Here is a 12,683-nt window from a genome sequence, read left to right on the forward strand (position 1 = left end):
ATAACAATTTAATATTTTACCACGAATTATCCTACTCTATCATTCCTCATTTACTTTCCTTTATTTACTTTCCTTGTGTGAGTCTCTATCAAAATACACATTCATTCTCAGAAATGAACAGATTAAGAGACTACAGGATTCATATTTACATTTTATTTAAATGTACATCGAATTTTTCTCAACAAGGTATTAGTTATATTAATATGCCATTTGCTTCAGAAATCTAGGACACCCAGAGGTGTCCTATCACATTTATATGAGAGTTTCTACTTTACTGTTTCCACATCTTTATATAATCCTTACAAACACTATCCAGTGAAGTAGTTAGGGTAGTAATTTCTCCCTATGAAGAATTAAAAGTCTCCAGAGAAGTAAAATAACTTGCTTGAGTCTCACAGCCAGTTACATGAGAAACTGGGATTCAAAACCACATGTTCTGACTTTTGGTTCAATGCTCTGTTTAAACACCTGTTTAAGCAACTACCTTGGAACCGACTTGTCTCAAGGAAGGGGGCATTACGCATACAGCAGCACCACAAGTCAGCTAAATAATATTTCTGTTTCAAAATATATGTCAGTGTTCTCAATTAGAAAGTTCAACAAGGATAGAAATACTAAAGAAAAAAATCCTACATACAAAATATGCTTTGCTCCTTTGCTAATCTTCTAAAACCTTGATATACATGTTCAATAATCAAAACTTTCACAAATGGAAAATGCCACAATTAACAGCTCTAGCATAAAGCTTTTACTTCATAGTATTTCTAGAAATTACTCCATAATAGGTATGATTATTTCATAACAGTAAAACCCAAATCTTAACATAATGAACTGATAGTACAAAACCAAACACTGAATCTAGTACACAGAAACAAAGAAAATAAACGTCTTCAATTTGTCTAAATATAATGTAGAAGTATCCCATTAAACCAAACTCTCCTAAAAGTAGGGCATACTGGGGAAAAAAAAAAGCTCAAATGACTCTAAGAAGGGTAATACTCTCAAGTGTTGTGATGGCTAAGTTTACATCAACTTGGCTAGGCTATTGTATCCAGCTGTTTAGTCAAACGCCAGTCTAGATATAGCTGTGCAGGTGTCTTTGTAGATGTTTTCACATTTCAATCAATAGACTTTGAGTAAAGCAGATTACCCTCCTCAATGTGGGGAGGCCTCATCCAGTACTTGGAGGCCTTAAGAGAGAAAGCCTTGAGATCCTCAGGAAGAACAAGGAACTCTGCCTCTGGACCGCCTTTACACTGCCGCTGAAGCAAGAACCCTTACCTGGGTTTTCAGCCTCCTGGCCAGTCTGTCCTATAAATTTCAGAGTTGAAAGCTCCCACAATTACATAAGCCAATTCCTCAATCTAAGTATACATATGTCTACATCTACATTTATATTTATCTATTTGTACTTGTATCTATATCTAGTCTATTACCACTATTTACATTCACGTTTTGTTGATTCTGTTTCTCTGAAGAACCATGACTAATACAAGGGCTAAGAGAAATCAAAGAAACCTAAAAGGAGTGAAGAAGTGATGAAGCAAAAGGAACTGAGATGACAAGGAACCAGGCACCTGACTTTGCGAGTCAGTGGAAGCACTGCTTTAATCAAATCAGGATATAGTTTAAAGCTAAATTATAAGGGTATCTCTCATAAACATCAGTTAGAATTTATTATGTATATCAAATTAACTGCATATATGAAAATATTACTTTACTTCATTTTAGACATAAATGTAACTGCATATATGAAAATGCCCTCCCCAGCAGGGTAACCATTCTTTTTAGTTGTTGAATTTCTTTAATAGATTTTTGTCCATCCAGTCCTACTGATACCTACTTATTTCTGTAATGAACGACTTTGTGAACATGCACCTGGATTTGGGGATAGTGATTATGGGAGAAAATACAACTCAGCGACAGAGTAACTCGTTAACTTGACATCAGAAACATAGTGCTATAAGCATGACTCTAGTCAGTCAACAGACAATTTCCTACAGATGTGCTGCCCATACTTCCAGTCATAGGAAAACTAAAGCAGAACAGCTGAATGATTCTGGAAATGATCAAAAATAAAGAAGTCTAACAGCACTACTTGGTGGAAGAAAAGAGGATGATTTTTGAAATTAGCTTAAAAAGTTGATCAATCTGCTATTTTCTTTAGGCCTTGACATAACAACACTCAGCTCATTAAGAAACAAGTGAGGTTCATATCAAGGAGTTCAAGTTCTGAATCTGTGCCTATTATCACCATAAAGAAACAGATGGCAGTGTCCTTTCTTCAGTGTAGAAAAGAACTGACATAACAAGGTACATTTTCCTGGGTAGATTACTTAGCCCTTTGTCTATTGCAGTGGGTCTCAAAAAGGGCAACAGTTTTGCCCTTCATGGAATATAAGGCAATGCCTGGAGGCATTTCTGGTTGTCACAACTGGAAGAACGCTACTGGCATCTAGTGGGTAGGGCCCAGGGATATTGCTAAACATTCTGCATTGTGTAGGAAATGCTATGACAAAGAATTACCCAGGCCAAAACGTTAATGGTGCTGAAGTTGAGAAACCCTGCTCTATTACTACTTTTGATATACCTCCTACTCTCTAAGGCTTAGAGGGAGAAAATTTATTTTCAATATCCTAGATTTAAACTCAGAACATATTTTCTTGATTAAAACTAAATCATAAATGGTTGTTGGCTAGAGCAGCAAATAATAATATGCATTTACATAATTAATATAAATATAGTGGCCTTAGGTTTTTAGGACATGGAATAAAAAAAAAATCATACTCAGAGTTCTAATCAACTTATGCAAACATATACTTATGAAAGGCTTAAATGTAGCCAAATCCTCTAACAAAAATTTGTTGAACAACTTCCATGTCAGATACTATGATAGATATTGGGGGTTCAACAATGAACCTCTACCTTCACAGACCTTAGAGTCCTTAACACTGTCTTAATAGTGATTTTAAAAAATTATTATGCAATGCCTTTCAATCAGGTCTCTGAGTAAACTGAATATGAGTAGAGTATGGTTCTGTCCTAAAGATAATCATCCAGCAATGGAATGATATGTCAATAAGGGATTCAAAGCAAAGTAGTCTGCATACTCAGTATTTCTAATTGGCTTTCTTTCTGTGGAAATAAAGAAAATAATATAGATATTTTCAAATTGCTACTAAAGATTGTTATAGTAGCAATTTGCTATATCAGATTGCTATAGCAGTACTAGAGGATGATTTTTGAAATCATATATAGCAATCTGATATACTCCAAAGAGCATTTTTTCAAATTTGTCTTCTTTCTTTTCCGGTAAAAGTCTACTGTGCCTTACGTATACTCTTTTTTGTTTTGTTGTGTTTTGTTTTTTAAATCAAGGCTGTTAATATTGTAAAGGAGTTTAAAACAATTTAAACCAAATATATGTCATTCTATTCTCTTCTTACCTGTGTTATGGTAAGTATCTACCCATCCTCCATCACCATCATCTTCTTCAATGATAGCTTCCAATTCATCTGAATATTCCATCTGCTTGCACCGCTTATAGCATGGCACTATAAAAAAAATGGCAAATACAGTTAGTAGACATAATCTGCTTCCTATAAATCCATTAAAAAAAAGAGAAAGCTTATACCATAAAATATGATATTTCTACCACCAAAATATGAAGTGAATATTATAGTTCTCTTCTAATGAAAAATGATTCAAGAGTAACATTCAGCCGAGAGACACACAATTATTTGAACACATTTATCTTTCTCTAAATAGCTTTGTCAGAACACAAGTAGAAAGGCTCTACTGGGAGTGTTCTAAGAATTCTTTACCCTGATGGTCTGTCTGTGAAAATAGTGAGCTGAAGTCAGAGATGACATTGTTTAACTTGAAGGTAATGAATAATATCTTATTTAATGGCTTTACTCTCAGAACGTGGAGGCACCACCTGTCACTCTCAGAGGTGGTAAAGGTGATCTCCAGCTTCCAATGCTAAAGTTAATTTTCAATATAAATTTCATAATTTATATTTAAGTTCCAGCTATTCATAATGAAAAAACCAGTATAAAATTCACTAACGTATTAAATTTTACTGGCATACAATATTGGTTTCAAGCTTTTCATATAGTAAATGCATTAGTTAAAATGTATTATTATTCATACAATTCTAAAATTGAACAGATTATAAGGTAAAAACATTATGACGTAGGGTCAAAAAATTACTATGAATCTCCTGATGTTTTTAAAACAAGCAGGATATAAATGATCAATCCTAATTTTAAAAAACGTCATAGGAGAGAAGAAACTGATGTCTTCTACATATTTTCCCTTTCTTATAATGGATAAATTAGAAGAGAAATCAATGTATATTTTGATGTAGTTTTCAAAATAATTTCATAAATAAGATACTGTTTCAAAAACATTTTTTGTACCTATAGGCAATCTTTCAATGACATTATGGATAATAAAGTCTTGAACTTTGAGCTTTTAGATGTCAAAGGTAGCATCAATTTCATTTTCCATGAACACTTTAAATCTAAAGAAGATCAAAATCAAATAGTTAAAAACATCATGATTATGAAGTCAATTTTAAAAGAGTACAAATAGAAGTAGGCCAACTCTGCTTAGGACCTTTTTCCTCCCTATCTTAAAACTAGACTTTTTTGGTGAACAGAAAAAAAAAGGAGATAAAAATCAAATAAGGAAAAATAAATACCTTAGCAATAGAAAACCCAGAGCTTCATTAAATTTCTAAATTTCTATCTGAGAGTAGCTCTAAGTACAGCTTTAAGAACACATTAACATCAGTAAGTGCTAAGGTTTTGTTTTGTTTTGTTTTGTTTTAAAAAAAACCATACATATCACTGTACAAAACTTATTATATGTAACATAATTCTTACCATTTTTGGTGACCAAAAATTGTTTGCCTGTTGGTAGGTATGCCTTCACTTTCAATTCTTCCCCCGTTGCCCTTTAAAAAGAGTGAAAAGCACCAAAACATAAAAAAATATTTTAAAAGGCAAAGACAACAAAAGATATCACATGTAAATCTCAAAAACTACACAATCCACATCCCTGAGGAAAAGGTTTTAAAATTAGTTTGGGAAGGATGTCATTAAGTGATACATATGAGGGCATCAAATAACATAGCAATATTGTATGTGAAATGTACTAAGATGCAGACAAATAAATTTGAATTAAATATTAGACAAAAAATATAGAATACAGAGCAACTATTATGTTTATCTCTAAACAAAAAGAAAATGCTATTCCTTAGTGAGTATAATTTTATTCAGATTTTTAATCTTAAAGTACTGCTCATCTTGAGACCAAGAAGAGGCAGAAAAATAGCTGCATGACATAACAAAGTAGGTGGTTGGCAAGATCCCTGTTCCTACCACTCTACTAAAATTGGAACTAAGAGATAAAAGATGCTTTGAATCACAAGATGATAACATTGAAAATAACTGAAAACAAACAAAAAGAACTTTTATTGAGTGCATATTAAGTATAGGACTTAGAACTCTAACATGCATTGTTGTTATTCAATCCTCAGTACCCCAAGAGGTGGGTAACATTTCATGCCCATTTCATAGGTAAGTAAACAAGAGCTTCAAGATTGCCCACGGTCACAAAACCAGCAGGTGGAAGAGCCAGGATCAAGCTAAGTGATTCCAGGGCTCCTGCTCTTAAACACCACTCCCTCTGTGGGTCACAGTCACCTACAACAGATCTGAGTTTTCAGAGCTACTCTGGAATACCTTATTACGAATTTGCTCAGAGATTCTTCTGTGGGTCACCTACTGGAACTGGCCAGAGCTGGGGTGGCATATGATGCCTGTCACAAACACATGAGCATAAATTTGGAGTTCTGCTGCCTTCTAAATCTTTAGTCTAAAATTCAAACAATCTATTTGAACACAAAATAAAGCCAAGAAATGCCTGAATATCATTTGGTAGCCTTCTAGGCTTCCTTGGACCTTTCCTAAGTGTCAACTTCAACAATGTCATGGCAATGCCTGAAGTTTAGAGAGTAGAAGATACAGTTAAGGTCATGGCTCCTATAGACATGAAAGTATAGCATGGAAATCATGTTTCAAGCACTGATCTAAAATGAATTGTTCCTTTGGCCCCAGGAGTTCAGCCAGAAGTGTGGACATTGGAGTGGGGTATAACTGAGTTCTAAGTTACAATGAAATTATTTCAACCACAATTCATAAAGTGGAACTATAAACTACCACCTGCTAAAAGATCCTGTCCATATATAAAATTCCTATAACAATAACATATACCACATGTTCAAGCTAGACAATTTAGGACTATGACAAAGAAATCTAAATAAAGAAAATGTGTATCATATTGAAGAAAATCCTAAATTAGTTATGCTTACAAGATGAATATTATTTTAAATTTTGCATACCTATTTGACTTAAAATGTAGACCAAAACCTAGTTAAATATAGTTTTAACTTATAATTTAGGATGGGGGGGGTATCAACCACTCTTACTAAATTAGAGAGTTTCTATCATATTAACTCAATTTTAAATATGGAACAGAATGCTTATAGTAAAGACAAGGACATAAATATAAATAACCTAACATTTTGGCCTTGGTACGTAAGAAACAATGCTCTAAAAGATAAAAAGCAATTGATAATAAGCAGTAACAACCATTTTGGATATGTGTGAAATATAAAAATTAAGGGGAAGAGAATAGGCCACTGACTAATGAGAATTCCAAGTCTAGTTTAAGACAGTTTAATTACTTGAGCTCTTTAGATATTAAAGAAAATATTACCAATTAGAACCTTGTTAATTCTAGAACCCCTTCTCCCAAATCAAAACTGTGGCTTTCAATTACAATGTAAAAAAGTGTCATTGAGGGGGGAAGGTTAAAGGACATAACAAGTTGAACAACTTACCTAAACAACAATGCTAGCCTAATTTAAAGAATTCTGCCAGTATTAGGATCACTTTTTCAGCAACTGTCAGATGGGTTTACAATAAGTAGTTGAAAATAATGAAACTGCATTTGCTTTTAAAACATTCTGTTGTCATTTGGAATATTTAAAATGTGTTATGAGATCAGCTAAACTGCTTAAATTACTTTTATAATTAAAAGTTAATAAAGAAAATAAAACATTATTAAAGTTTATTACCAGCAATTTCCAATGAAGACCTTAATCAGTATCATAACCTTTTAAATTTTAGAGCTAATGCCTTAAAAGGGAGTATTAAAAATTTTAAATTTTAAATTTTAGAGCTAATTCCTTAAAAGGGAATTTTAGAGCTAATTCCTTAAAAGGGAGTATACTTCTGAACTTTAATAGAAGGTCTTATGGTTAAAGAACAAGACTGAGCAAAATCTCTGCATTTATTAATGTCATTAAAAATATCCAATACTTTTTAATTTTAAAAAAATGAGCTGATCAAATTTATAAACTCTTGAACATTCTTTTTTAAGATCCACAACAAGATCAGACCTAAGAACTGTAAAAGGATACTAGTAAAGGAAGCAAAGGCATTTATCTCAAAAATGTCCGTCTTTTGTGCTAAGAGCAAAACAAAATAGCTATAAGCTTAATTTTTCTTCCTCTATTTTACTTTTGAGTATCACAGGGGAACTATTTAATAAAAAAATCTACTAGAAGGGGGTGAGACTGGTCATTCTGATTTTCATGCCCTAACATATTTTGCAAGCTGCCATAATGATGAAGTCATGTCTTTTACTAATTTTCTACTTTTCCCTCAAGATTACTTACCATTGCCATGTTGGACAGTGGTGGACTAAGTGATCTCCAGCTGCCACAAACTACTCAGGATTTACAAAGAGCATGAAAAAAAGGAAAAAAGAAAAATTGAACATCAGAATGTAAGGTGGCAAAATATCATGGTTCCATGATATCCAATAATCAATTTAAATAGCACCAAATCTGCTCTAACAGCTTGAAGATTTTTGATTATTATTAAAACTGCAAAATTTTTAGCATCCATAAAAATTTCAATTAATTTTGGAAGAAAAAAACATTGAGTGCTATCTTTTAATTCAACTTTTATCATTGGATTAAATAATCCCAAAAGCATACACTACAAGACTTAATAAAGTTGACACCACAGGATTTAAAACTTCCAAACTCATTTTATGGACAGATAAAATCTAGAGATTCTTGCTAGTAGCTGAAAACTCAGTGAAGATCTTTGAAAAAATTACTAAATAGATTCATGTCTATGATGTAAGAATTACATCACATTTCTTCATTTTTTTTTTAATTTAGGTAACAGCCAATTTTGAAAACATTTTCATACTCTCAAGGAATATTAACAAGAATGAGAAATGTAGTGCCAAACAATGGGGAAAAAGTTAGAAGCTTTTGGACTGAATCAGAAAACATCAAGAGAATTAAGACATTGAATCCTCTAGCAAACCTTGGACTTTCTGGGCAAATTAAACATTGCACAAGTTTTTGTTTTTGAGAAGTCAAAAAAGAGACTCAGAAAGAAAAAGTGTAACCTATTGAGAATTCCCATTATACATGAACATGAACTGAGTTTACTACAAGACAAAAATCCTGCTTATTTTTAAAAGCAGAAAATGAAAGTCTGTTAAGCATAACTGCAGTGTCCCAACTCAAGCAATATGCGCACATACTTTCCCAATTACATCTATCTCACTACAACTCTAACTTAATATCATGTATTGCTCACGAGTTTATTACACAGCAAAAATTATGTCTTTAATTTTCTAAAGTCTTTCTGAGAAAAGTACATCTAATATATAATACTCTATTTTCATTTGAGAGAGTAAGACTATAAAGTAAGAATTCTGAGAGTAACTTTTAAAAGAATACATTAACGAAATAAGTTTTATCAGTGTATTCCCAATAGCAAATGTTTCTATTAATTTATTTCATCTTTACAAATGTTTCTGTTCTTTTATTTCAAAGAATCTTTAAAAATTTAAACTTGTTCGATAAAGACAAAAACCCAAATAAAAACAATACTCTCTCCCCCAGGTTTTAAGCATTTTGGGTCACTGCAACCAGATGCTACATTTATCTCTGTGGTTATCAGGAACTAATTCATCACCATCAAATGAGTACTAATTTAACAAAATGCAAGCAAAACAAAGAAAAATTTAAAAATTCTTTAATGTTATTGCTTGAGGTCACAAGGCTCTAATATTTTATTCTATGGTTAACTCCCTCTGGTGGCATCTATTAAAAAAAAACACAAAAACACAAGAAGGAAAACTATAAAAGAACACAGAATTGCACTGATAATTAATACATGTGTACATTTGACCTCACTGGCAATGACAATTATTATACGGTTCATATGTTCAAGTGACATAAAATGTAAGACAAAGACTCAAATTTCTAAGTTCTCAATATTTTTTGCAGTCGCTTTTCTTATTGGTTAAATACTATATAATACTGAATAGCTCCAATTTGGATTGTACCCAAATAGATACAATCAATATTAATATTTTGGTGAGCAACTTTATTCCTCAAGCTACCCTCTATTACTAGTATTGGATCAAGTCATACATATGTTGTACATTGAAATATTTTTAGTCAGACAAGACTATGTTAGATAATGCCTGCCCCTCTGTTTAAACACAGTACTTCCACACCTCTCATTGAAAACAAAAGGATAGCTGGAGGCGGACAGCCAGAAGCCTAGAAACAGCAAGAGAAAACAAAAAAACTCAGTATAGTGTTTCTTGAAAGCAAGTTATGTCTTCTCATTTTCCTCCTCTAGACTCACTCTACTCTAACTCAATCCTGTAATTGTGCTCTATCCCAATCCAGCATTTTGTGGTTGGGACCCAGCTGGGCTAGTTATGCCTTGTATCTTTTTTAAAAAGAGGAAAATTCATTAACTACTTCATGATACAATTAAGTGTTAACATTTATTCATTCTAGAATTAGTAGCCATTTTAAAACAGTTCACTTTTAAATTCTATCTAATGATCACAAATATGGATCTCTAACTCCATCTACTTACTAATTATTCATGTCATGTAGAGGAGATACAGCCAAAGAGCCCAAAAGGAACAGCATACTTTCATCCCTGTTCTTGATTTCAGATACTTACCTTTAAAGCCTGTATTACACCTTTGTTTGACATAAAACATTAAGATCCTTAGATCAAAACAGTTTTAGTTGGCATTCAAGGTGTTAAACTCATGATGCCTAAGGCAGAATGGGTCCTTCAGAGAATGTCTAGCCAAAACCCCTCATTTTATAAATGAGAAAAAATGAGGCCTGTGCTTAGAAAGCTTAAGAAAGCTGATTTGCCCAAGTCCGAATAGAAGAAATTAGAGAAATAAGTCTAGAAGGAAGGTCTCCTAGGTTCTTTGCATACCACCATGTGTCTTCACTAAAAATAAAGACAATTTAAGACAAAAGACCACTTCAGCACACCATTCTTAGAACTCACAATGACTTGGGACTGAAGAGATTCCATGACAATGGAAAACTGAAAAAGATCAGTTCATTCTCTGCACTAAGGTCTTAGAATTTACAGCAATAGTCAGATCATAAAACAAGATTCACTTCCAAATGTTTCTCTCAAAACAATGAGTAAGATTCTATGGCCAATGAGTGGTACTTTTAATGACAGTTAAAAATAAATTTGAAGCTTAATAAATTTGTTGTAATTTATTAAGACTACAAAATAGTAAATCTGATGCAACCATTAACTATTCACAAAACTGGAATCTAAAAGGATTTTTAGGCTAGTATTTATTTATCCATGAAGAATAAAATAAACTACCTAAAGGAAAGAGAACACTTTCATTATATAGATTTGGTAAGCAAGATTTGGTGAGAAAAATTATTCCTTAAAACATAATTCTGCATTACAAGTTCAATAAAACTCAACTGGCCTATAAAATAGCCATTAAGTTCTGCATTAAGCAGATTCAACATTACTTGGTTGGTATAAAAAGTGAAAGAATGGTGAGGAAAAAATATCAATGTTCAGTATGTATAAATAAAATAACTAATCTAAAGACTGAGAGAAAACTTAATATTCAAGCAGCGAGCTGAAGTTTCCAAATAGAAAGCCATGAAAACTCAGGTTTGGTGAGACAAAGGCAAGACACAACAAACACCAGAGCCTAGCGCACAGCTCAATATATATATATATATATATTATATATATATATATATATACATATATATATAATATATATAATATATATATAACACAAATATGAGTGAAGGATAAGTGACCATAGGAACCTTTTCCATTTCCCCTAATACCCTCACTTTATTCTAATAAAGAGGAACTACAAAGAAATATGAGAAGTGTCAAACTGAGAGGGAAGTTACAATTTCTACTCTATGGGAAGTACGTAGAAATCCCTATAAAATTGCTAATATGGTGAACAGAATCTACTTTTACTCAAATCAAGCCTAAAGATTTTTTTTCTTACAAAGCAAAAAAGCCACCTAGTTTAATATAATTGTAAAACATAATAGCTTCAGAATATCTTCAACACTTACCTCTTCTGGGGTGATAACACCTGTTTCCTTAAACTTTGATTCCTAAAGAGAGCAAAAAGAATAACAATATTATACTATGTTTCACTTTCAATTTTAAAATGTTTGTGGGAAACTGTTTGCCTGGCACCCTTCTAGGCAATGGAACACATTAAAAAAAAATAATAAATAAATAATACATTATGGTAACTGACCTCAAGGAATATATAATTCTAATGGAGGAAACTGACATGAAAATAACTATAATACAATGATTTTGTGAAATAACAAATATCTTTATTTTACAGAACAGTAAAAATGTCTTAAACTTGTTTAGACATTTAACAATTCAGCCACCTCATTTAAATTGAGTAATATTAGAAAACAAATCTGGAAGTCATAAATCATTTGATCCTTTCCTATTATTCTCATCTCCACCATGATACTAATAAAATATTCCCTTCTCTAAAGCAAAGATGACATTTACCAAATTTTTCTGAATTTTTAAGTTGTATCTAAGATTGTGGTAGAGTCTGAAAAAAATGCAAAGATTCATTTATGAACATTATTCATTCAACAAATATTTATTGAATAACTATTATGTGCCAGGCACTATTTGAGTTAATGTGAACATAGGAGTGAATAAAATAGAGCAAACTCATCTTTGTCCTCATAAGAACTTTAAACCCTAGTAAAGGGAGAAAAGCCAAATAGTAATGAATACCATGAAGAAAAATGAAGCAAAGAGAAAACTGGTCAGGGGTGGAGGGAGTTGGCTATTTAAAAGAGGATGGTAAGAGAACAAAGACTCCACTGATAGGTGAGTACTGAGCAGAGACCTTAAGGTACGATCGGACCACAGGCTGTCTGGGGGAAGAGCATTTCATGCAGAGGGAAGGGCAAATGCAAAAACCTGAAACAAGAGAGTGCCTGATGGAATAACAAATAGGTCAGACCGGCTTAAGCAAAAGTGAGCACGGGATAGAGTAATAGATGAGATAGGGACCGCTACCAATCAAGTAAAGGCTTAAAGATTATTATAAAGACTTTGGCTTTTACTGGACCTATGTCTTCCAAATCATGATTTTTCTTAATTTTTATTTGCTGGGAGAATCATTATTTCTTGCACAGTGATTTGGTTTTTTTCCTCCTTGCCTTCCCATGTCTAGTAGGGAATCTCTCTATGAACAACAGTTTGCATAGG

General features: G+C 32.5%; 1 protein-coding gene across 2 annotated transcripts in view; it reads right to left on the reverse strand.

The window, feature by feature from the left end:
- ATG3 (autophagy related 3) overlaps positions 1–12,683 on the reverse strand; it is a 28,323-nt gene that overhangs the window by 13,324 nt on the left and 2,316 nt on the right. For both annotated transcript variants that reach the window (XM_081027813.1, XM_081027814.1), the window contains exons 2-5: positions 11,504–11,545; positions 7,754–7,803; positions 4,893–4,963; positions 3,447–3,554 (exon numbers count right to left, since the gene is read on the reverse strand). In XM_081027813.1, coding sequence (XP_080883939.1) covers positions 3,447–3,554; positions 4,893–4,963; positions 7,754–7,803; positions 11,504–11,545 — 271 coding nt within the window. The remainder of the gene's footprint in view (positions 1–3,446; positions 3,555–4,892; positions 4,964–7,753; positions 7,804–11,503; positions 11,546–12,683) is intronic.

The sequence above is a fragment of the Rhinolophus hipposideros genome (genome assembly GCF_964194185.1).
Source record: "Rhinolophus hipposideros genome assembly, chromosome: 2".
In the NCBI taxonomy this organism is placed as follows: domain Eukaryota; kingdom Metazoa; phylum Chordata; class Mammalia; order Chiroptera; family Rhinolophidae; genus Rhinolophus; species Rhinolophus hipposideros.